The sequence below is a fragment of the Electrona antarctica genome (genome assembly GCF_951216825.1).
Source record: "Electrona antarctica genome assembly, chromosome: 4".
Taxonomy (NCBI): domain Eukaryota; kingdom Metazoa; phylum Chordata; class Actinopteri; order Myctophiformes; family Myctophidae; genus Electrona; species Electrona antarctica.
This window is the reverse complement of record NC_136809.1, coordinates 28,679,714-28,707,178: the sequence shown is the minus strand read 5'-3', so window position 1 is coordinate 28,707,178 and position 27,465 is coordinate 28,679,714. Positions and strand designations below refer to the sequence as shown.

Genomic DNA, 27,465 nt, shown 5'->3' with positions numbered 1-27,465 from the left:
GACAAGGCTCTGGCTAGATCTGATCTCAGGACCAGGAAGGAGCCCAGAGAGTAGGATCCAAACCACTGCACCATCAATGGGCACCAACATGCAGCAAACTCTACAGAAACCACTTTATTACACTGTCAATGAGAAACAGCTTGCTCTGATTTGAACCATTATACTTCAGAGGGTGGCTTTGAGGGGGATCACGGGCAATTAAGCTGAGCATCCATATTCCTCTTGAAATTTGGCAAGGCCCTGTTGAAGTGCACGCCTGTGTGCGCGAGAGAGGAGAGGCCGGAGAGCAGAAAGAATGCTATAAATTTTGTGAGGCGCCATCCCAGGCCTTTGATTTCCTGGCTGTATGTTACCCTCTGCCTTCTCTCCCTAGTGCTAGGGTTAGACCTGACAAGGCTGACATGTTGAGGAAGAGTCACAGTGCCAATGAATTCTTATGATGGGTTTTTACATATAAATCATTCAAATTGATATAGCCTGTATTCTCTAAAGTGACTCTTTGATTTGACATAATGGCATCTAGTCCAACAACAAACCAAAAAAGAAAGAAAACTTTTGTGTGACAAAATAATGGCATGGTAATGTCTGCGGTTAAGATGCTAGAAATGTTTTAATATCTTGACCTGCAAATAAAATGAGATTAGACATTTGTTTACATAAAATAATTGCAAAATACTGTACGAAAATAAATCAAACTTGGCCTTAAATCCTGTAGTCTCCAATTCATATACTCTGCTCAAGCTCAAACCCTGTCATGCTGTCACCTGCTTGTGCTATTGCAGAGCAGTTAGACTGACATTTACTGAAACAGTCGTGTGACTGTTCAAAACCAATTTTCGATCTTTTTAAATGCTTCAGCTTGATAAATACCAGCTATGATCTGACAAAGGTGAGATATAACTGGCCTGTTCAGAAGGCAACCAGTAGTCTCTCACTGTCACTGAACTGAGTTCTGCATTTCAAACGGAGGGGAGGAAGGAGCTATTTTGTTGTAGTTCCATATCCAAACGAAACTCCACCATGCATAGAGATTCCCCCTCATTAGAATTCTCTTCACTTCATTTCTGAAGACAATAGGTAAGCAGAGAAATGAGAAAAGCTGAGTAGGAAACAGCATAGTGAGAGAGAGAGAGAGAGAGAGAGAGAGGGAGGGAGGAGGGGGGCTCTGGTGGGATTTGTCACAAGGCTAGCAGGGTGATGTGTGGGTCCGGACATGGAGGTCAAGACCACTACTCTATTAGACCAAGGTTATGTTTCAACAGACAGAGGCTTCCGTTATAGTTTTAGCCATTTTCACAGAATCCCTGGAATTGACTGAATATACAAGTGTAATTTGTCTCCAAAATATTGCGTCATGGAAAACAAAGCAAGTCTTTTGATTAGTCTGCTCATATGTAGTTATTTTTAGTCAGCGTATTTGTTGCCAAGCACATAACCTGATGGGGGGAGCATGATCAAATCCCAGAGACACAGCAAGTTTGCAAGATTTTTGTTAGTCATCATGTGCAGTATCCGTATACAGTCTTTAATTAATGGCAGCTCTCTGCAATTTCTGAGCGACTTCAAAAGCGCACAGAAAGCCACAGAACATTGTCAGGGTATAAGAAAAGCAAAACAGATCCTATTATTCTTGGCTTGGCCTTTTACCGCAGATAAGAATAAAAGGGAAGAAAACGCAACACAAACACACACAGGAAAACTAAGGGTATTTTCACACCGGCCCGTTTAGTCCGCTTAAATTGAACTCTAGTGCATTTTGCCCTTGGTATGGTTCGTCGGTGAAGGTGACAGTGTAAAAATAGTAATCAAACTTGAGTATGGACCAAAACAAAACCCCTATGAGAAGGTGGCATCAGACTGATTCTGTACGCAGCCTGCTGTGATTCACTGCAGTTGAGAATGTAATCAAACTAAACTACAGTACATGACTACCAAAACATTTTTAAATCCTTAAACATGTGATAATGTTCAAGGTGACTGAATGCATTTGGCACGCATTTCAGATTCGCCATTTTCGTTATAGTTTCTACACCATCGTTTCTAAAAAGTAACAGAAACCAAAAAAGCCACAATTACTTTAATTAAGGACTTACTTCTTAGGGTCATAGAAGTCCATGGCCTTTTTGACCTTGTTGTAAGCAGCGACCTTGAATGGCACAATTTCCAGGGAGATGAGTCCCGGTGCCATGGTGAGAACCTTGGCCCCATGGGTTGGTTCGTACAGGTCCTTACCCGTCTCTGGGTGGGGCATACCTGCCGGGTCACGGCCCACAATGTAGAAGTTAGCTCCAGCCACCATCCGTGCTCTGCAATGCCACTGCACCTGTACAGATAAACAGCAACCGTTTAGTACAACACGTTGTTACAATGTTTTCAAGTAAGAAGGTAAAGTTTTCTCTGCTGTTTTCGGTGCGATCGGTGAACCAATACTCTCCAGCGCTTGCTTCATGCGCCCACCCCTCTGGACCAGAAAGCATGCTGGCTGGGCCAGGCTAGTCATGTCTAAACCCAAGCAGATAGGTGTGGTTGCAGTCACCCCATCTCTACATGCGACATGCTTAGTTTAAGTGGAATAGAGGGCAAAGTAATACAAAATATGACCCTACACCCTACACCCAATGTTTCAAGAAAGAGCAAATAATGTAGTTTGACGTTTCTAATAGAATTATTGGGCCTGCCATACTGACAGCGGATGCTATTCATCCTGCCACAAGGTTAAGTTTCAAACTTGGCCTTAAATCCTGTAGTCTCCAATTCATATACTCTGCTCAAGCTCAAACCCTGTCATGCTGTCACCTGCTTGTGCTATTGCAGAGCAGTTAGACTGACATTTACTGAAACAGTCGTGTGACTGATGTAACACACAAGAGAATATATCTATCTATAAATGCACTAAATCTCTGCCCGTCTGTCTGTCCTCTGAATAACTGTAGAACCGTCCAACACATGAACTTAAAACTTGGTGTGTATCGGCGAGGACCCAAAGGAGTGATGTCCTCAGTGGGAATAAAATCCACAAAAAAGTCTCTATATCCGTTTCCCATTTATGCCCATTGGAGACCCCTGATGTAATCAAAATGGCGTCATAGAGTGACTTCCAAGTACTATGATAATGGGTGCTGCACTAAATTACAATGGGTACAACAGGTACAACGGTTATTCTGATGAGTACCACAGGTCTTGCATTACCAACTGCCATCGACATAGTAGTTACAATTACACATCTTCCAAGTAATGCATTTATCTTCATTTACATTTCTCCCAATGATTTTGCACTTTTCAAAGAATTTATTAGAATTTAGAAACATATTGAAAATATAGTTCAGCTTTTTGTGGGCAAAGATACTGTGAGCTGATACATTGGTACAATCTCTTAGGAAATAAATGTGAGTGGGGTTTTGGGTGGACAGCTTCTATATAAAGGCTGGAAAATGACGACTGGAATAATATCCCTTGCAGTTGGAAAAATAGAAGGGAAAGGAAATAAATTGTATAACTATTGCCAATTACCTTAAAAAGGACTGCTTCAACCATTTTCAACTTACTGTATCTAGACGGGGTTGGCAATTTCGTGCAATATTTCAAACGTTTTAATTCATTTTTGTGTACATGTGATAGCAATGGCTTCAATTTCAGAATGCTAACTTTCCAGGAAGAGAAAGGCTGTAGTTTCTATTAGCCTGGAATCCCCAAGGATGATGTCATTGGTCTGTACTAGGCAGGATTCTGAACTGTCCACAGCCTACCAATGAGACACAGAGTAAGTAGACAGAAATGCTGCCATCCATCAATGAGGACCAATTATATGAAGATACGGTTGAAAATGGGTGAAATGCTCCTTAATTGATTTGGAAAAATGCGTGGGGGGAAATGGTTAAATACTATGGTGCAAGAATGTGGATGCTGTTGACCGATGCAGTTAAACCTTATGTTCACAGCACACATGTCTTTTCTTTACAAAACACACAGATTAGTACTATAATAAAAGAGAGAGATGATGTTGCATGCACCAGAGATTTTACGGTACATTTGACCACATATTTAAAAAACACTGACAAACTAGGGAAGACAATACTTTGCTTATTCTGACAGATTTAACAACATAAATCTTCTTAAATCTAACCACATGAACCTTGGTGATAACACAGAGGGAATAAAACAGACATTTCTCGCATATTTCTGACTTATGGTGGTTATGCACAGATTCTTAAGAATATGACTTGGCAGGTGAAAAGAAAATCTCTTTACAACCTTCATATCCCACAGTAAGTCAAAATGTGGGCTTGAAATCTAGGGAATTCAATGCTGGATTCGAGAATCATAGTAGGGAGTGGGACCTTGACAGTCCCAAAACGATCACTTGCTGTAGCTCACAATTTATATCTGGGTCTTGTCCCCAATTGTACGATTAGAATGATGAATGAAACCCTGGAGTAATCGGTCTATGGTTCTTTCTTTTCTTTATCTATCTATATATATACAGTATCTATATATATATTAGAGATATCCCGATACTGTATCGGTATCGGCTCTTATTTGTCATATCGGGTCATATTGGTATTGGCGAATATGCCAGTCTAACCACCGATCCGACACAGGAGTAAGGGTTGACACTATGGCAGGTAAATAAAATGTTGGGGCATGTGGAGTTTGCTTTCGAGTTGCACATATGAGTGAGGAGTCTGCTATAAACACAACACGAGATATACAGCTAGATAGCTATAAACACAACATGAGATATACAGCTAGATAGCTAGCTATAAACACAACATGAGATCACAACACTGGTATTCTGTCATACAATTCAACTGTCTCTTGTCATGTCATCCTTTTTTTGGTGGGCTCATATTCAATCCTTTTATTTTGGACTGGAGGCAAGATGTTTATGATGTCCCTTGTGTCTGTGTGTAATGTATGTTTTTGCTTGCATTGCTGTATTTCAATACTTCTGTCAGTATACTTTATCACTGCACAACTAAACTGAACTAAGCTCAATCTCAACCACTTAAGCCTTATACATTATACGATGAATGTCGAATATATATCATCTACAAGCTCACAACAGGGTGTTTTTGAAGATTTTTAAATGTTTAGAAAATTCTGAAGAAAAAGAAGCCTATGACATGCCCAAATTAGGGACGCCGACTTGAAAGTGGTTAAGAAATGGCCAGAATAAATCATGAGAATGTTGCTTTTGTATGGTCATCCAGGGTCAGGTTTTGTATGGTCATCCAGGGTCAGAGTCATGACGCTATTGGTACTGCGGAGGAGCCAGGCAGTCCAAACCTGTTGTTTCATCCTCACAGACCGTTTCATGACATCTCCCAGAACTCAATCTGATCTCTATAACTCTCGCAATAAAACTTCCTCGTCATAAGAGACTGATTAAAAGACAGATGAGCCTCCACAAGAAGCTATATCCTTGGTCAGAGAGAGAGAGAGAGGGAGAGAAAGAGAGGGAGTGGAGGGTCCTGTTGTTCACTGTGGAATCACTAGAAAGAATTTTCCAGACTAAATTAAATCCCCATTATCTAGTGATGTGCCAACTTTTCACTTACAAAAGATTTTCCAGTATAACTTTGTAAAGTATTCTGAAGAATTTCATAGTTCATACAGAATGTAAATAGAACTGCCGCTACGTGTCTGTTTACCTCCATGATGGATGTGTGCTGTTCTATAAACCATTTGTGTTGTTTATGGTTGTGGGAATGACATTTTGTTTGTTCCTGAATCGTTCATTTTGAGTGAAAGCTGTTTGGTTTAGTTTTGAAGCATATAATGCACGTAACTGCACACTTGGACTGAACAATACTTCTAAGAAGAGAAATGCTGAATAATATATATGAACTGTTATTAATTTTTTCCAGCACTAGAAAACATTTAGGAATAGAAATAGATGTACTAATGCTAAATCTGGTGTGAATACATTTTGCATAGTACCCAATTAAGTGGTCTTTTCCTCTGACAAAACATACAGATTCTTGCATTCTGTAACAATAGTCAATGCACTTCTCATGATATTATCACCAGTAGAAACAGGAGATAGGCTCCTGCCCTATGGGCCTCATGGCTCGGCAAGGCTACTTACTGTACTACTGTACTTTGAATATAGGTTTGTCGCACGCGCACACACGCACAGCATTTCAAATCACACACACACAGCATTTCAAATCTTTGCCCTTACCTCAGTAGGGCCTGCATACATCATGGGTGAAGGGAAGATAGCCACAATGGTGGTGTCTGGCTTGAGGACGCCCTCCTCTAGCACCGCCGCATGCTGACGCATTCTCCAGCTTAGTGGGACATCATCGTCTTTGGTCCAGCCCCCTAGAGGGTGCAGAAGGAGCACAGGCCGGCGGTAGCCCCGTTCGATCAGGCGCCTGTGGGTGTCCTGCATCAGTAGTGCGTGACCATTGTGAACCGGATTACGCAGCTGGAAGGCAAAGACGGCATCTGTGTGGACAGAAAAACAAAGAGAGGGGGAGACGTTAGCAGTTAATATGAGAGCAATAATGTCCATGAGGATTGGACACGGGGTTGACATGATATTGATATTGCTGAAGTTATAGTCTCGCGTAGCCAGACAACTATTCCACAATCTCCGAATGCTATATAGAGTCTGGAACTACACCTCCCGAAATCCGAGCAAGGAAGCTGGCATTTCCGTTCACAAAGAAATATTTAAAAATATCTTTACATTTAACTTTTTAATATCCATGTCTGCTAAGCAGCAAGCTATATATGCTTAGATGGTTTCTATTTATATTAATTTAGGATATATTTGTGTGTCTGTAAAGACTAAATGGAAGTGGGGAGGTGGTTTCACTTCGCCTTTATTGCTTACTCATGATCAGAGCTTCCGTTCTCCAGACTGTATGACAGAAGCATTTGAAAATTGTGAGAGGCAACAGTCTGGCCACACGAGACTATTGAAGTTAAGAGAACAATAACAGAGAATAATAACAGACAATAACAGGTTAAGTGAAAGACAAAGGGAGTCGAGCCCCGTACCTGCATTCATCTCCTTGAACTTCTGTTTGAGCTCGGTAGGGGTGAGTCGGTACTTGTCCAGTCCATCATTCCAGTAGATCCGGTCGAGGACTTGGAGGTCTCCGCCAACCAGCCAGTCGCCACTCTCCATCACCATCTGAAACAGAAGTCACAATGATCTGATAACACCAAACAGGATGAATACACATTAGGCTTCATGTCTAAGTGTCCCTGAGCAAGACACTTACTGTAAGACCAATTTATGCTTTAAAAGACCGACAGAGTACCGACACGTTGCACTGTGTCTCACAACGTCCAGAATTTTGTATGCATTAATACTGTGTCTGCAACCTTTCATTTTTAAGGTCTTTGACCGAAATGTATCATATTGCAAGTGCAGACGGTGTGCGGGTCTTTGTGCACTTTATGTGCATTTTTGTGAATACATTGAGCCCTGCCTGCCTACGCACCCGTCTCAGAGCCCATCAGGTGTGCATAAGACTTTGACATCACTTTTGTTGTGTGATGAGTCTGTCGACACTTGCCACTCAAAGCATACAGTAAATTGGCTTTAAGTGTGCAGCGTGCACTCACCTTAGCAGCACCACAATGCATCAAATGCAGAAAAGTTATTTCCCCTCAGGGATCATGTTTTATGTGCCACACTTAAAAATAATAATATTATTCCCCATTTGGGACAGTAAATCTTGAACATCCCCTATGTTACATTGGTCCATTTAACATCAATTTTACAATATAAACATGACATGTTCCATATGAACAAAATAAATCCGATGACCCGCTTTCACTTACGGGAACAATAAAGTTGACTATTATAGCATCTTATCTTTTATAGAGATTACTCTTGTCAGAAGAACACCACTAAACGCTGCACTGGAATTCAGAATTGGATTCAATAACGATGCAAAATAAATCACCATCCCTGGATGTCTTTAAATAACCAGTAACACAATGCTGAGTCGCCTGCAAATTAAGACTATGAGAATCATTTTTTGTATTTGACCACATCTACATCCTTTTATTTAAGCGAGTGCAGGGACAAAATATGTCTTCCAACAATAAAACACAAAGATGAGCTCATAACCGCAATGGAGAGGCCCATTATTATCAAGGCCCATTATTTATTCTGCTTTTAGCCACAGACCACCATTTGATGACATTTAGCCTCTCAGACCCAAGCCTTAGAATATTTTGTTGTCGTTGGATAATAGTGTCCACAATTCCAAGCTGTCTTCTTGTTGGTACCATTAGGAGATAACAGGAAAACGTTGATCAAAATCACATTCTAAACTGTAGACTTCTTGCAAATTAACTTAAGTAATGCACATGTTTAACAATATTTAATTTTACGCTCTCAGGACTCGGGAGTTAAAGTTCTAATAAGGGTACATTTGGTTACCAACTCTCCATCATTTAGGTGGGGACCACCTGGAACCCCTTCAAGGACCACTGGTTGAAAACCACTGGTCTATACGCATTCAGCAGCAGTGGTTTCGCCACTGTTGAAATATGACTACTACTCTGAATTTGTAAGGTTTATTTTAAAGGCATGGCTCTGCAGAAGGCTAGCTGCATATAAGAGGGTCAAAGTGTGCGCACATGTGTGTCCGGAGTTACAATTGTCTCGCAAACTGCTGCACCAGATTTCTAGTAGTAGTGGGGCACGGTGGCACAGTCGGTAGTGCTGTGGTCTCACAGCTAGAAGGTCCTGGGTTCAATTCCTGCTGGGGACGTGTTCTCTCCTCCGCGTCATCAGTGACCATACCCTAGGTGGGGTTGGCGAAAGGGCCTTTCTGTGTGGAGTTGTTCTCTCTGCATGTTCTCCCCATGTCCCCTAGGGTAGGTACCCTCACAAAAAACCTGCAGTAATCCTGGTCTCTAAACTACCTCCCCCTGGCCAGCCGTTGCGCCTGATGGAGGGGAAAGGAACTGGTCGGAATAACGTGTTCCTTCCACGCATTACGTCCGGCCGGGAAAACTCCCCCGTCAGGTGAAAAGAACTGGGTGATAAAATGAGTTGCAAAAACCGTGGGGTAAACAAACCAAAATTGTTTTCTAGTAGTGCACACTGCAAGTAATGTTATATTATTGTGCTATGGGCTGATAGAAGTGGCAGTGTGCCTAAAAGGTTTGGTGCTTATTGGACGGACGGACGGACGGACGGACGGACGGGGACACACACACACACACACACACACACACACACACACACACACACACACACACACACACACACACACACACACACACACACACACACACACACACACACACACACACACACACACACACACACACACACACACACACACACACACACACACACACACACACACACACACACACACACACACACACACACACACACACACACACACACACACACACACACACACACACAATCATCTAACTCCTGGCCTTCGGCTGGCAGAGATAATGACAGTTGATAAGGTGATAAGGGTGGGAACCAGCCAATACAAGTCTTGTACACACGGTTAGAACGTCAAAATGCAACTAAATAACTCTATACCGTCCAGTGTGACGTTTGGCATTTCTTCATAAAAATCCGTGAAACATTAGTTTGTCCAAGAGTGATTTGGGCGTCGTCTAGCCGGCTTCACGCAGAGCACCACACTTCTGTTTTGATAGAGGTGGTGAGGATCCCGACTACATGATGTCATCAATAAACACTTCTCTGAGCACTGTCAGATGGATGTAGCTTTCAGTATGGTGGTGTGAACGGTTCTCCACGCTCCTGTTGAGCCCATCTGTCTCGCTCTGGCCTGAGATCAGTCGTAAAGAGGCTTAACAGCTCTCAGCGTTGAAGACGTCAAAAGAACTGACGAGCCAGAATTTATCGCCTTTTCACGTAACAGGACTGGAAAATGAAAATTATGTGCAGACGAACCACAAGTTATGTTTACAAAAAAAACACGTGTATTTGGGGCGTAGTGTACAACTAGCTTTCATGCAAGCCATCTATAATATAATAATAGTTATTATTATTATATTTATTTAACGAGCACTTATCGGAACAAAGTTGCAAAGTGCTTTACATAAAAACAAAAACAAAAAACATGTACTGTGGGACTAATTTAGACCTACTGGGACACCAGGTGAATGCAACCAATATGAGAACTACCAGTAGGCTAGAACTGGCATTTAGAACGATTAACCTATGTATCCTGTCGATCCGACAGATGAATAGACAAGCAGTTATTTCCTTTAGCGTGGCTCCTCATGTGGGAGCGTAGCCATATCATTATGCACCTGCAGTACTGTCATACACTTTCAGGAGCCTAATACAATTCTCAGTAATATGTATAGATTTACAATTATTGTCATAATAATCGGTATGGAAATATCGGCCTTTAAAAAAGCAAAATCTGTAATTAAAACCAAACCTATTATGTTTGTATGTGAAGCTGAAAAAGCCTTTGGGATGACGAAGGCTGAAGATTCAATCAGAGTTTTCTAGGGAAACATTCAAAGTGTAAACAAGTTGAAACTAAAAGTACCAAATGTTTGTTATTTTTTGCATCTGGTAATAAGAATGCACTGTCTGCATCTGCATAATCCCATAAACCCATAATCACTGTTACTCTATAACAGGTGCAAGTTAAACGCCACTGGAAACTCAATACCAGTATTGTACGATTTGACTAGGGCTGTGAATCTTTGGGTGTCCCACGATTCGATTCCGATTCTTGGGGTCACGATTGGATTCAAAATCGATTCAACTCGATTCTCAATCCAAAAAGCATTTTTTTCCCCCAGATTCAAAACAATTCTCTATTCAAAATGATTATCGATTCAATACATAGGATTTCATCACAATCTACTCCAGCCAACTGAAGTGACTATACTACAGTAACTTGAAAATGACTGAAGACATGATGTTTACTGTGATTAGGGTAAGCTTACATTTCATATCACAAACACCATGTAGTGAAAACTCCTGTAAATGTAACCAGAATCTTTTTTGGGGGAAATTATGAATCCATTTTGAATCGTTCATAACGGGAATCGCGATTCTAATTTTTTTTGACACCCCTAGATTTGACCATGCAATAAATGAATTGCATATTGGGCAAACATTTTAAATCGTGCATCCTTAGCAAAAAGGCCATTTTGGAGTAATTGTTACCAAATAAAGTCTACAGATTACATTTAGCAATTACATGTGGCCCTTACCTTTACATTATACATAAGGAGGCCCTGGCTAAACAAACAATCGCTACACCACAGTTTCCGAAGTAGAGGTTCCTGTTGGGGCTCCTGTTAGACTGATAAACAGGAAAAGTGGATTAAGCACATGTAATATGGAGCAGGTTGTTTCTGGTTGGAGAGCGATGGGATAAAGAGCAGGGAACTGACCAGCGCTGGGCTGTGTTGACGGATTGGCTGTAGCCCTGGGAGTTAGACATACACACTCGCACTAACATATACATACAATACACTCTGTAACGAGTGACACCTTAATCACAGCAAGCTGTGCACACACACTCTGGGGTGACAGGATGGAGGGTAAAGTAAGAGTGACAGCTCTGGAAATACAGACAGCTACACACAGTACTATCTGTTTAAGGCCAGCACTGTGGTCAGCCATTGTACAACTTCAGTATTATTAACATTTCCATTCCACCTTAATCTATTCAAACCAAACGAACTGAGGATGGATACTGTGTTCAAAATGTGCCTTGTTGAGTTGTGTAGGGCTGCAACTATTGTTTTTTTCCTTTTTCTTTACAATTAGTCTAAAATTGTTTGATTAACACCTTCACGCCGGGTTTAAGGTCAAGTTTAGTCGCTTCTCTGCCACCATAGAGCTTTTCTGCCGCGAGGACCAAAATCTTTCATTTCCGGGGCAGCCGCTAGATACTTTTGTTTTCGTCAGAAGCGCTAATATAGTACCGCGAATATAGTATCGCGAGGTCGCGCAGATGTTTTATTGAGCTCCTAAAACAACGATGTTCTGTATGATGATATGATCACCTCAATCTGAGCTTCACTTCCAAGAAAAATGCAACTAAAGATCGTTGTTAAAAGGTAGTGTGGACGGAGAGAAAATATTCAATGATGTCACAACGCGGAAGCAAAGCGTTGCAAGGCGACGGAGACGCCAAGCATACTATAAATAATACTAGCGATGCTGGATGCATTATAAACTAATAACTCGTCCAATGTCGTTCTAGACAATCTGTAACTTTTAACACAATTTTTGCCCAAGACGTCCCCAGACATCTTTTAATTACACCCGTAGGTGTGTAATTATAGATGCCCAGGACGTCTGGACACGTTTTTATGTATTTTTAGAATCTAAAATCTATTTTTTGACAGCTCCCGTTGCTAGGCAATGCATTGCACAGAGCTCCCGGATTACATATCTGCAATCTTTCTCTCTGCCTACAATAAAAATAAAATAACATGCCCAGATTAGTAAGCGATTCTTTTATAAATCAATGAAATTGATTAGTTCGATTAACTGAGTTGTTGTGTTCAAGAGCACATGACAGTCAGTAAAAAGATTCAAACCAATCATTTTCAGGTACAAAGCTAATTTCCCTCCCTGACCTCCAAGCAAGCGAAAACCTCCTAAATTGACAATCTTCTAACTTTCATCCTTAAACTCATTTCCATTCCAGAGTCCATTGTGTCTGAACGGAGACACAGCGGAGCTCATCGAAAACTGAAGCCCAACGCCAATTTCTGTGAAATATGAGGACAGCTGGCACACATATCTGGTGTTCAAATCCTTCTCTCTGCATTTTCAGCAGTGGGAGCTTTAAAATGAGCCACAGGGATTCAATTCTAAGCTCCGAGTGTTAAATCACTCAATACCACAAAGGTTACCATTACTTTTGTCTTGCAACATTGCCAGCGCACGAGTGAGCAGCCAACCACACCTAATCCTCAAAAACAATGGGAATTGACCCGATTCAGACAGGCATATAGTAAAAATAAACGCAGCACTAATCAGTCTTTGCACACAGGGAGTTTTATAAAAGGTAATCTAACAGTTGTCCATGACTGGCGTGGAAAAGAGTGATCATTCATCAGGCTTTAGATAGGCCAGTCAGATGGACCAGACTCAGCCTAGTCAGTGTGTAATCCCGTACTATGTCAAGTTAGAAAGATGGGATCACACTTGATCCAGCATGGATATTTGACAGTGTTTCTTTTAGTACAGACAAAGCAAACTTCCAGTGAACTGCAGGAGGCCATTTCATCTCATGACTTATGTTGGACCATCAAGTCTAGCCCAGCTAAAATAATATTGTCGTTGCAGGTGTAACAAAATCAAAAGTGACAACTCCCAAGTCAATCTCAGCTGATTGAGGAAATAGTTTTTGAGCACCCAACGGTGACTGGTGGCATAGGCGGTACATGCACTGAATGACCATGAGTTTTGTCAGTTGTGAGGATTCTAGTCCAAGGACAATGGCCTTTCTTGTGACTCGTGGCTCAACCAACTACTTTTGCCCCACATACTGTAGGCACGCACAGACCTAAAAGCAACAACCTTGATAGGAATCAAGCTAATATTTCGTATGTGTCAAGTTAATCGCCTCTGTCAATCTCTCTGTATTATCACATAAAAGCCAGAGAAATGCCTAAAATCCATTTAAATTATTATTATTGTCTCCACCAGGCCGAAGGCATGGGGAGAGAGTATGTTTTGCACTCCGTCCGTGTGTGTGTCCGTCCGTCCTTCCGTCCTTCCGTCCTTCCGTCCGTCTGTGAACAGCTAATCTCCGGCACCGTTAACCTGGTCGATGCCAAACTTTGCACACACACTCCCTGGATGCCAACGATGAACCTCTGCCCCACATTTTCCAGAACGGCCTGTTATAGCGCCACCATGAGGCAGCTTTTCACATGTTTTACCTAAAACTGCACCGATCTGCGTGAAACGTTCCATGCACACTCCCTAGAGGCCAAGGATAAACCTTTGACCTGCATTTTCCGCATCTGCCTTTTATAGCGCCACCAGGAGGCCCACTTTTGTAAAACACATTTTTTGATATTACTCCTCCAGATTCTGTCCAAAAATCTCACAAATCGTTACACAGTATCTCTATGGTCATGTGCTCAAGTCGGATCTGTCCGATATTTCATATTCCATCCTAATTGGCTATAATTGGCTTTCACAGTTTGCAAGATTGCCCCGTTTTGAACAAAAGCCTCAAATCATGAACGCAGCATGCAATTTACGTGAAATCTTTCACACATTTTCTTACTAGGCTGAGGAATATATCCCACCCTTTTCACATTGGCCTGTTATAGCGCCACCAACAGGTTGATTTTTGCAAAACACATTTTTGGAACAAAATGCCTCAAATCATCCAAATGCCATCAAAGGCGTATGAAGAAATGGCACCCTTTTCACATTGGCCTATTATAGCGCCACCAGGAGGCCACAACCTGACCTGCCCTGGTGGAGACCTGTGCCCCGAGGGGCACTTTTTCTAGTTATTATTATTTTTAAAGTATAAATGTGGACCAACTATTCTACCTGGCAAACTTACAGCAGAATGGATGGGAGAATCATTTAGTGATGTTCAAACTTACAGCAGGGTGGATGGGAGAATCATTTAGTGATGTTCAAACTTACAGCAGGGTGGATGGGAGAATCATTTAGTGATGTTCAAATTTACAGCAGGGTGGATGGGAGAATCATTTAGTGATGTTCAAATTTACAGCAGGGTGGATGGGAGAATCATTTAGTGATGTTCAAATTTACAGCAGGGTGGATGGGAGAATCATTTAGTAATGTTCAAACTTACAGCAGGGTGGATGGGAGAATCATTTAGTGATGTTCAAATTTACAGCAGGGTGGATGGGAGAATCATTTAGTAATGTTCAAACTTACAGCAGGGTGGATGGGAGAATCATTTAGTGATGTTCAAATTTACAGCAGGGTGGATGGGAGAATCATTTAGTGATGTTCAAACTTACAGCAGGGTGGATGGGAGAATCATTTAGTGATGTTCAAACTTACAGCAGGGTGGATGGGAGAATCATTTAGTAATGTTCAAACATACAGCAGGGTGGATGGGAGAATCATTTAGTAATGTTCAAACTTACAGCAGGGTGGATGGGAGAATCATTTAGTGATGTTCAAACTTACAGCAGGGTGGGTGGGAGAATAATTTAGTGATGTTCAAACTCGCCATCTAGTCTACCTTTGGCCCCCCTTCCTCCTCTGCTTGATGGCCTATGAGGCAGATGGAAACAATTCCTAGCGTATTTATACTTTGTGGTATATTTGGACATGGGGTGTGTGTGTGTGTGTGTGTGTGTGTGTGGTGTGGTTGAGTATGCATGTGTGCGGGTGTCTATGATCCTGTGTACAATGGCTGAGTATGAATGTTTGTGTGTGCGGCTGCGTGCACGTATCCGTGTGTGCACGCGCATAAGTGGCAGAGGACGAGAGAAGTGCATCGATGCATGTGTGCACTGGTGTGTGATGGTGGTCCTGTTCCGTGCGTGAGCGTATGTGAAAGCTGGCACCAATTCCAGCAGCCTGTTGAGGTCTGAAATGGAGTGACTGGTTCACAATCTCCAATGCAGGGGCAAGTCAACACATCCAAATAAAACACATGCAAAATGAGTGTGGGACAGACAAGATGGAGTGATTACACAGGCCGTTCCTGACCGATGGAGGAGAACAGAACAGGGCTCTACACTAACCCTCCACTTTATTCACTATTTCCACAAGCACTGTGAGAAGTGGCCACCTAGGTGTCTGTCTTGTATCAGAGTGGGAGACCAGTGAAGTCAGTTTGCTTTGACACGGGCGGTGTTTATCAAACAGTGTGTTAGGATGGAGCCTTGCTTCTAAAGCTCTGTTTGGGAGCTGGTTGATATTACTACCAGAGTTTCAAAACTGATCTGCAGCTTTTTAGCCCCGCCATCAGGCTGAATCAAAATGGTAACACATCTCACTAAAATACGTAAAGCTCTGCTGAATGTGCAACCATTATGTAGCATTATTTAAAACTTTTGATTCCCAATCAGGTGGGAAATTTGGGTCCATTTAAAAACAAGCTGTCGTTTATGAACAACTATAATCAGTTTGTGTGCCGCACCCTCTGCCTCAGCTCACGGCTTCACACTGCAGGGTTCAGAGTATGGGTTTTATGGGTAAGTCTCCCATTGGCTTAGAGGCCAATCATGAAAAGGTGTCTACTAAGGTCATCTTTACGATCGCTAGTAGAGAAGTAGCAAATGTAGTCCAAGCACCTGGGAAAAATGTCATCAAGCTATATGTAATATTTGCCTTGGATTTCTGCCTGGGCTATTTTTATCTAAATTGTATATTATTATCTTATTTTATTTTTTGAGTGGTGTAAACCACTCCTACAACTGGCTTTGTTAGTTTACGTGTCTGTCTGTTTGTCTGTCTGTCTGTCTGTTCGTACCAAAAAATGAGCATGGTTGCTATGGTCACCCAGTTCACACGGGTGTGATTTCATTACGTCAGACATTACGTCAGACCACAGCTGATCAGTCTATATAAGACCTTACACCACTCAGTTCACACAGGTGTGATTTTTAAAGAATGTCCTAAGTTCCATACAGCAAAGTTTCTACATGTGTGCACTCCATTAATCTTCTACATGCTTTTTACCCTTCCCGTAAGTAAGACATTACTCAGTTCTTCAAACGTTAGCTTAGCAAATGGTTGCAAACAAAGACAACTTCTGACCTTGATGTAAGGGTGGTCCTTGCAGGTCGTGCCCCACTGGCGTGCACAGCGCTCTTCCTTGCGGTGCTCGTAGAACTCGGGGTTGCGCAGGATGGCCACCCTGCGGCCCTCGTACACCAAGGCGATGGCCGTGACCCCCTCTAGACGCTCCTTGTCTGCAGTGGCCACGGGCAGCACCACGGGCACCGACAGGTTGATGACACCACCTGGGGGCAGGGAGACATGGAAGAGGACATACTGTAGCCTTGTGTCATGAGGTGTGGTGTCACTGAACCCATTAAAACCTTAGGCACATTCCACAAATGCCTTCTAAACGAGTAGTTCTCAAACCTTTTCGCAATTCAAAATGATTCAACAATTTCAACAAAAAAGAAAAGAAAAAGAAAAGAAAATTGCACATGTACAACCATGCTGGGAGCTTGTACATCCGCCATATTTGAATAGCCAATGCTAAAATATATAAATAACACAGATGGTGTCTTAACATATTGACTGCCATGGACGTCATACCAAATCCAACACTCCAACACATCAATGGCGTGTTTTCAGTGATTACGCTAGAGGGGGCTCTTCACCAATGTAAGAATGATGCTAGGTTGCTAGGAGACGAAACAACCAGAAATTAACCGAAAGTGAAAAAGATTTACTCAGTCCACCTCCACGTTATCAGATTTAGATATCTCTTATTCTTCATCCATATTTCTCGATAGATGAGATTGAGAAATGTTACCCATCTACAAAATTCAACTAAGCATGTTATGATAGCCACGTCTACCTGCTTTATCGTGTGTTAACCTAGTCATGACTGATTTCTGTTTGCGAAACTTCAGGAACATGAAAAGGAACTTTAATCAACCTTGCGTAAAAACAAGATAGGAAAAGCAATGCAGGAAGTCATTACAGAGTGCTGAAATATAACACCAACGGCAACAGGACAGGTCTACACACCGAGCTGGCATGCATGCTTTGCTCTTCGGCAGCTCACGAGCCCGATTCTACAGTTACAGCTTAGGCTAGTGGGTCTGCAACTTGAAGGATTTCACAACAGCAAAAAATACAGCCAATTTATTCAGCATGTAATGTAATATTATACACTTTGTCAAAACAACACTGGCTTGATCTGGCCAATTATCTTCACTGTTAATGAGGGTTAATGAAATTTCATTGCTATGATGCTATATTGATTATGGTTCCATATTGTTAAAATGCAGGTGAGGGATACCAAAACGGTTAAAAAAAGCAGCATAGCCATTGGATATTTTAGCAAAACAAAGAATTACAGCAGTATCTCATTACCTACAAATTGTAGTGAAAATCCAAGCTCAGAACTCATGTCAGATGCATTATGGGTGAAACGACCCATTACATACAGGCCTATAGCTGTCTGGGTGGATGTTGGCCTTAACAGGCCTATAGCTGTCTGGGTGATGTTGGCCTTAACAGGCCTATAGCTGTCTGGGTGATGTTGGCCTTAACAGGCCTATAGCTGTCTGGGTGGATGTTGGCCTTAACAGGCCTATAGCTGTCTGGGTGGATGTTGGCCTTAACAGGCCTATAGCTGTCTGGGTGGATGTTGGCCTTAACAGGCCTATAGCTGTCTGGGTGGAGGCAATCTGAGAACCTATCGTCAAAAAGTAAAGGAAAAACAGCGCCCTCTTTTCCTTCGAATATGACGGGGTCAACAGTCTGTCTTGAGAGACTAGGGTGGAGGAGGTAGACCAGGCCTATAGCTGGCTGGGTGGAGGTGGTAGATGCAGATGGTAGAACAGGTGGCCTATATAGATGGCTGGGTGGAGGAGGTAGGAGGTAGACCAGGCCTATAGCTGGCTGGGTGGAGGTGGTACACGAGGCCTATATAGATGTCTGGGTGGACATGGGGATAGGAGGGACTGGACTATGGCAACTCACTAGCCTGCGCCCGGTACCGTGTCACAGGGTACGAGTACGACACACAGCTGGTTCCAATCACATGCACACACTCCTGCCTAATGTCCAGACATCTTTGTTTATTTTTCGGCCCATTCTGGCGACTGAAAAATGCGAATTTCCGATTTGTATTCGACTCTCTGCTTCCTGACCATGACTGGGGCTATTATTAAATATATTTGTTTTGTTATCATTGGGGGGGGGGGGGGGGGGGGGGACTGGCGCAGATGAGGATCAATCCCTCACTGCGATATCATTCTTCCATTGTGAAATCCCTAGAAGGAAGCAGTGCGAACAGACAAATGATGGGTTGTGGTGTCAATCAATACAGAGCCTTCTTCCTTTTCCTCTCCTCATGTTTCTTCCTCTCTAGGACAAACACACGAAACCAGAGAAATAGGCCTTTTTTTTCACATCAACATGTTTCTGCTTCCGACCATGCCCAGACAAAACCAAAGCAAAACTCTCTGTTTGGCTGGCTACCTTGTGGGCACAGGAGATTGGATCTAAAGTCAAATCAAGCCTGGTTTTTTGCTCGGAGTGTTCCTTGGTTGATAGACTGATGCTGCTTCAGTGAGAATAGTTGTAATGTATACCTGTGGAGCTGCTCTGATAATGAAATACAGACTATGGCACATTTAAAATTATTTCACGCCATGTTTTTTACGGTGTGTATGTGTGTTGTGAGAAAAAAAAGAATCCTGGCAACAAAAACTCACAGCTGAAGGGTTAGTTTTATATGGGTAATAAAAGTTAATTGACTCTTACTTGGAATTTCAAACAATACATGGGAAATTGCTGTAATTACACAGTTCCACTAATCCAAAGGTCTGGATTATGGCAAAGGCATCGGACAGCATTCCTTGAGCATGAATCTACATACCACCTTTGTTTTTGAAATACTAAAAATTACTAGCGATTTTTCTTTTATAAAAACGGTCTCAATTCCTTGGAAACACAATGTGTGGCATCATTCCTGGTATAATGTCTTCATAACTATGATTCATTATGGCATTTTTGTTTTTAAACTCTGTACAGACTTAAGGCATGTGGCTGACAACTTTATCCAGAGTGACTTAGAAAATGCAGACAAGTGGTTCAGTGTCGGGGTGCCTGGTGGCCCAGCTAGTTAGTGCATAGACCACATGCTCCTACTGAGTGCCAGCCCCCGGGCTCGAATCCATCCACCGTGTTGTCTCACATCTCTCTGCCCTTGACAGAGTCTCCCTACACACATGCAAGCTGCTGTTGGGATCCAATCTGTGACCATTAAAATACAGAAGGTTACCCTCACATGCCAAGTAAGTCTACCATTTCAACCTGGGTTCTCATCCCTGCAGTACATAATGAATTATGTACATACTGAATTTCCCCCAGCTGCTCAGCCAACACTACATCACACATCATCCAGCATTTTACCAGGTGTGTGTGCCATTTGAAAAGCAACCCTCAGGTTTCGTTTAAAGGTGGTATTCCAGGTTCATTGGATTGGAACAAAAAGGAAGAGCGAGAAAAAAGCATTTTAAGCATACTAAACCTGATAATCTTATCCAGAGTGACCAACAATGAGAACCAGCAATAGAAAAACTGAATACTAAACCTGATAATCTTATCCAGAGTGACCAACAATGAGAACCAGCAATAGAAAAACTGAATACTAAACCTGATAATCTTATCCAGAGTGACCAACAATGAGAACCAGCAATAGAAAAACTGTATACATAAAATAATAGGAGGTACAGCCTGGGGTGAGTTCTTTTCATATATAGAATGGAATATAACTGGCCAGTAAGGCAACCTGGAAACCATTGGCTTCCCATTTTGAAAACCTGAGCTCATGCTGCTGCACCTCCAACTGGACCAGAGCTAAGCCTTATATTCCACATGGAATGAAGAGGATTAAGTAAGTAGGTAGGTACACAATAAGTGCATAATAATGTTGTGTAGGTAATTAATTAAATATTCCCAATGCATTATACTTAAAAGGACCACATCACCGCTTTTCAACTTATCTTCATATAATTGGTCCTCACTAATGATAAAATAGCACCACTAATTTCTACTCGTTCTGTGTCTCATAGGAGGACTGTGGGCAGTTCAGAAACCCGTCCACCAGTGACATCATCGATTGGGAATCCAAGCTAATAGAAACTGCAGACTTTCTATTCCTGAAAAGTTGCAAAAACTGTCATGAACTTAGTGAGGACGAATTACAGTATATGAAGATAGGTTGAAAAGTGGTGGAGTCCTTAAATGTATGTACTGTAGTGTGTAAATTACAAGTATGCAACTATTCATTCTTACAACCTCTTGAGTACATTATATAAATCAGCAAGGTTTTCATAAACTACTATGACATAGCTTTATATTGCAATTAAATGTTCTCCATACTGTAGGTTAAGACACAGGTTAAATATCTGGAATAATGGCATTGAAATATAAAGCCCTTTCCTAATAACAATTTAAACAACACTATTTCTGCCAGTGGTTCAAGTATAGAATGTTTAGAAACCCTTTCCTGTGCCATCACTTCCATGATGCCGAAACTGGAAACCGTTAAGTGTATGTGCATGATCAATTCAGTAAGCATATACCACCACCTAATGGTAAAAGACTAGTACAGCATCTCTGACATTGTAATGTCTGAATAAAAGCATAATTAAAGGACAATCTAAATTCCCTCCCCCTACTATGCTATTGCTATGGTCTTAGCTTAATTGTGTATTCTCGTACAGGCATTCCTTCTACTATGACTGAAATCACAAGAATGCTGTTTGGGCACTATGGGCCCTATTATGCGTGTCTTAAGTACCAGGTCTTATGACTTAACTTAAGACCTGGAGGCGTGGTCAATGCTGTTTGGCCACTCAGAATAGCCAAATGGCATTGATCACGCCTCCAGGTCTTAAGTTAAGTAATAAGACCTGGTACTTAAGACATGCATAATAGGGCCCTATACCTCTGGCTCTGAGCCATTATTATATAGGCAGGGAGTGGAGTTTATTATATTTTAGTTTTAGTCGCGGGTTTAACAATGGTAAAAGAAAATAAGGAGGCTGTCCTGTTTTAAGTTAGAAAGTATACCTTTGGTTGAATTAGCTTCAAATGTGATATATCATGACATATTTCAAAACAGCACGGATGTTTGCCACCAAAACAATTTGCATAGGCTTTGTGCACATCTTTAGCAAGCCAACACCTTCACACGAACACTGACAGAAATTTTAAAATGGTGCGGAAGAGACGAGTGGAGTGTGACTTGCTGTGCGCAGCTACTTTCACCATGCTGGAACACACTACACCTCCTATGTACAACTAAGATGTTGTGTAAGTAGCCCTAACATTTTTTATGGCAAAAATTTCAGACCTCAGGGAAGCCCACTCAGGTATGGCTCCAGACCCTCCAGACCCTGACACTCCCCCCTGTCCTGCTACCTTCACCCAGTTCCTCCCAATAACACTCTCTGCTCTCACGGACATAGTGACACACCTACGCCCATAAAATTGTCCCTCTGACTGCATTACCCCCAGGCTTTTCAAAGATGTTTTTGGTGTGGTCGGCACAAATAATTACCTTATTTTAACAGCCGATTCTGGTACCCCCGCTGTCATCAGATCGTTGTGCATTTCACACTACAGGAGTCTTTTCTTTTTTTAAATCGGCTGTCATTATATCTTTGTGGCTTTCACACTAAACGATTGATCGCCGACCAGGGATCACACACTGCAAGAGTTCACCAAGATGCGATCCAGAATTCCAGACCCGATACATATAGGCAGCGGCTACATTATTTGTTTTTTTATTCCAATTCATTTTGACATGCACGTGCAGGATGCGGTGATACAAGCGCGAGACCTTAGAGTCGCGAGACCCACACAGGGAGCATCTCTCTCTCCCCTCTACCCACACACACAGGAATAGCCATGCAGGCTACACACAGGGCGGCATGTTTGTGATAGCTCTATAGCGAGACAGGACGTTATAATCTTGAGTTTCATTAAACAACACACACACACACACACACACACACACACACACACACACACACACACACACACACACACACACACACACACACACACACACACACACACACACACACACACACACACACACACACACACACACACACACACACACACACACACACACACACACACACACACACACACACACACACACACACACACACACACACACACACACACACACGTTTCCGAATCCGATGCAGTTTTATCAACATTATTCAAGTGAAATGCGTAACGGCAATATTGGGCTAATATAGGCTACCAATATGTGGGTAGCCTACAGGGATTTACCGACGGAATGAAGGTTATATATATATATATATATATCTGATCATCTATACAGTCGACAGACAGACATGTCAGACAGATAGACAGCAGTGCTGTGAGCAGTGTGCTCTCATTGGCTGTAATACAGGCCTTATCGGGGCGCAGTCGCAACCCAGTTCATACTGTATGATATCCAGTCGGCGACAGAGTCAAATATCAAACTAGATGCTAGATGTTCAGAAATGGTCGGGGAGGCGTCGGCGAGCGCTTTTATCGGCGCTGGATCTTCTCGCAGCTCCTTTCACACACAGCGAGCAAAACCTCGCCGATCAAAGCACGATTTTACGTCAGATCGGGGGTTTTGTCGGCGCACGCCAAAAATGCTCCCCGACAGCATAATCGGAGCAAATATCGGGCAGTGTGTACGAGCCATTAGTCCTCCTAGATCTTTCGGCCGCTTTTGATACAGTCGACCACACTATTTTATTATCCCGCTTAGAACATCATATTGCCCTTACATGGTTCCATTCCTACCTTTCTGAGAGAACCTTCTCTGTCCACTTTATACGTTACCATTAGTAGGCCCTATACTAGAAAAGCACAACATGGCTTTTCATTGCTATGCCGACGACGTCCAAATTTAAATACCGCTCAAATCTAACTCCAATAATGCATTCCAGCCATTCCTAAACTGTTTACACGATGTCAAGTCCTGGATGGATGCCAACTTCCTCACTCTCAACGAAAATAAAACCTAAATCATAATCTTTGACCACCTTTCCACCACATCCTCTTGCACCCTAGGTCTGTTAAATGCTAATATAGATCCCTTTGTTAAAAACCTCGGTGTCATTTTTGATAAAGATTTAAAATGTAATAAACAAATAAGCTCCGTTGTAAAAACGAGTTTCTTCCTACTAAGAACTATTGCTAAGATCAAGTCGTACCTCCCCCCAAACAGCTCGAGATGGTCATCCACGCCTTCATTTCCACACAAATTGATTATTGCAATTCTCTGTACACTGGTATCGACCAGGCGCCACTTAGGTGCTTGCCCGTCTTCTCACCGGAACCAAAAAACGAGACCACATCACCCCAGTTCTGGCCTCTCTCCATTGGCTCCCTGTTAAGTTCAGAATAGATTTTAAGGTGCTTTTATTTGTTTTTAAATCACTTCACGGTCTCTCTCCCTCCTACCTCTCTGACCTAATTGTGCCCTACGTCCCATCTAGAGCATTAAGGTCTGCGGACAAGCTGCTGCTGGTCGAGTTCACGACTAGTAAGAGGAGCAGGGGTGATCGTGCTCTGGAACTCTGGAACATGCTGACCCTCCATATTAGATCTGCCGAGTCAATTGGGGCTTTTAAATCCCTCCTCAAAACTCATCTGTTCTCCCTCGCCTTTAACTGCACCTGATTTACTTGTATATTATTTCCTGCTCTGTGCTATTGTATGCTCTGTTTTATATTTTATTGTCTCTTTTCATTGTTTTATATTGCTATGCTCTACCGTCTTGTTTTACTCTGTTCAGCACTTTGGTCAGCTTTGGCTGTTGTAAAGGTGCTATACAAATAAAGTTTGATTTGATTTGATTTGATTTAACAAATAAGATAAGTGTGCTACTGTCCTTCTACCGCTGTTCCATCGAGTCAGTGTTGACCTACGTCATCTCTCTGTGGTTTTCCAGCTGCACGGCGGCAGAAAGAAAGTCCCTTCAGGGGGTCATAAACACGACCCAGAGGATCATGGCATGTCCTCTTCCATCTCTGGAGGACCTCTACAAGAGACACTGTAGCAGAAGAGCCAACAGCATCCTCAAGGACCCATCCCACCCAGGTCATCACCTGCTGCAACTTATGCCCTCAGGGAGGCGCTATAAGGTCATCAAGGCAAGGACGAACAGACTGAAAAACAGTTTCTACCCCAGAGCAGTCATAGCTCTAAACACTGACACTTGAACCCCGACACTGACACAGGGACTTACTGTGCAATATGTCTTAATTATATGTATTTTATATAGAGTATTATGTCTTTTGTTTTAAATGCACTTGAGCTGGATTGCAAATCAATTTTGTTGTCTTGTACAATGACAATAAAGATATTCTGATTGCCTCCCAGTCTAAGCCTAACCCTAAGAAATCTTTAAATGAAAAAAAAAAAGGTACCGGTAATAAGAAAGCAGATTCCATGTGCCTGAATATTTATTTTCACTTGCCCCTGGGCAATTGGGCAACCATTAGTGTCAAATGGTTGTGTATGATAATGTTTTAGAATCTGGCTCATGACCGGTGTCATTCCATCTTTCCGGCCACCCATCATGGCCCCTCCAACTGAACAAACAATGCCCCAATTAATATAAAAGGCTAGTAAAACAACAATTACACTAATGACATTCATAAAAGCTTTTTACCGTCCAGTAGGCAGTCAAAATGGAGACACTGCAGGAATTCCCTCTCTCTCATAAAGCCATTGAGTGGAGTGGCCCACCCTTCAGCCAGCACCTGCACCCACTGCATGTCCACCTGAAACACAAACACACACACACACACACACACACACACACACACACACACACACACACACACACACACACACACACACACACACACACACACACACACACACACACACACACACACACACACACAGTAATGGAAAATGTCATACGACGGTACACATCAACTTTCTGATGATTTTGTTATTTGAAGATCCAGATCGGGATCTGTGGATCCAGTCCGGGTCTACAAAAAACTGTACCTTGCCAATCTCAACAGCAGGCAGTGTGTCAGCATCAGCCTTGGCCAGGTCCAGCTTATTCTCTTGTACATAAAGCTCCTTCACCTCATAGGAAGCATCCACTGGCACTATATCCTGGACAAACCACAAATGATCAAAACGTAACATAACATGTACAGTAGTATCAGAATAAAACAAATAAGAGTGCATAGAATAATCAGACTAATTAGAACATAATGGCTGTTAATGTGTTGGTAGAACAAGCTCCACTAGTACTGCCATAGTCCTTGTATATACACTTATTGCATTGTTCTTTCTTGTATTTTATGGACCAATCTACAATATCTTCCCATTCTCTTCATACTGTGTTTATATAATCTTGCTGCGATCACCCTTGAAATACTGCTGTATCTCTGAATGCTGTCCTGTTATTCTTATTACCGTACATTCTATACATTGCCAATAGAATTGAAATGGATCGTTGAGAAAAAGTTAAAGGTATTGGTGAAAGCATAGAAATGTGTCTCTGCCTCCATCTAGTGGTGAAAACCTGGATGACAGTTGGCATCAGCTTCAAGGATCAGTCTGAACTTCTGTTATCAAAAATGTTCCTGATGCTGATGAACTCTTGGGCCCTGGGCTTTTCTGTCCCCCTTCCAATGCACTAAATGACTGAGCCAGGTCCAGGCACCCCTAATCTCTTGCCCTGGCATTTAAGCTGTAGTTGCAGCCACGACACAATCACTGGGCAACACAGTTGAATGCTCTCTAACCAGTCCTAATCCTAATTAACCCAGTTACGCCGGGAGAAGTCAGTGGGATTTGCCTTTCAAACACTAGTACTGGAAAACGTATTCTCTCTCACCCTCTCCTGAAGCAAGTCAATGAGCTGCTGTATGCACTCATTGACACTACAGGAGTCGGTCTTCAGCACAAGGTCCGGAGCCTCAGGCTTCTCGTATTCAGAGTCAATACCGGTGAAGCCTGGCAAGAAATAAAGTGAAAAAGGAGAGTTCACATTTCACAAATGTATTCATCAGCTAATTATATTAATTCATGAGCTTTATTTAAAATCTTTAAATCACTGGAAATCGTGTTTCATTTACAGTACTTTAAGTCTGATAAGCAAGCCCTTATCTACAGAGAGATTGAGTAAATGCGGGTAGGGACTCATTGCCTCTTGCTAGAGGACACATTGAAATAACATACAACTTACAGTGATCAAGCCTATTACACTGTAAAGCAACTGAAAATATTATATTTACATTTCCATGGAGGACATGCAGTGTCTATTTTGACACGATACTTTCACTGACAAAACACATAAGTATTTTAACCTTTCCCTAGGGGGGATTGGCATCAAAATATACTTGAGTACCAAAATGTAAACGTTAACCTTTGTTGCAGGGAATAGCCATTAAACACCATGTTGATAGTTTTGAAGCTAAGCTAATGCAATTAAATTAAATTCTGAATGCTTAGTGTGACATAAGTGTCTTAAAGGCAGACTTTTACAAAGGATTAAGTGTGTTCACAGGGTGTTTTGTTATATAAGGAGGTATCATTTCTTTCAAAAAAAGTGTACAGTATTTGTTAAAATTATGGTTTTATGTGGACACACCCACCAGTTCATTAGGTATGCGTGAGTTTAACCTTAGCACCACCCACCTAATCCAGTCCCTCCACCTCCTCCTTTAAGACCACCCACTTGTCCTAGTCCCTCCCCCTCCACATAAAAGGACAGCCCATGGCTCTGCCCCTTTGTTTACAAAATGACAAATTGG

The 27,465-nt window shown here is 42.1% G+C and overlaps 1 protein-coding gene across 1 annotated transcript in view; it reads right to left on the bottom strand.

Annotated features, from left to right (window-relative positions):
• papss1 (3'-phosphoadenosine 5'-phosphosulfate synthase 1) overlaps window positions 1–27,465 on the bottom strand; it is a 37,777-nt gene that overhangs the window by 3,831 nt on the left and 6,481 nt on the right. The window contains exons 5-11 of the mRNA XM_079498800.1: window positions 26,547–26,665; window positions 25,703–25,816; window positions 25,356–25,467; window positions 16,724–16,929; window positions 7,012–7,147; window positions 6,185–6,453; window positions 2,094–2,323 (exon numbers count right to left, since the gene is read on the bottom strand). Of these exons, the coding sequence (XP_079354926.1) occupies window positions 2,094–2,323; window positions 6,185–6,453; window positions 7,012–7,147; window positions 16,724–16,929; window positions 25,356–25,467; window positions 25,703–25,816; window positions 26,547–26,665 (1,186 nt within the window). The remainder of the gene's footprint in view (window positions 1–2,093; window positions 2,324–6,184; window positions 6,454–7,011; window positions 7,148–16,723; window positions 16,930–25,355; window positions 25,468–25,702; window positions 25,817–26,546; window positions 26,666–27,465) is intronic.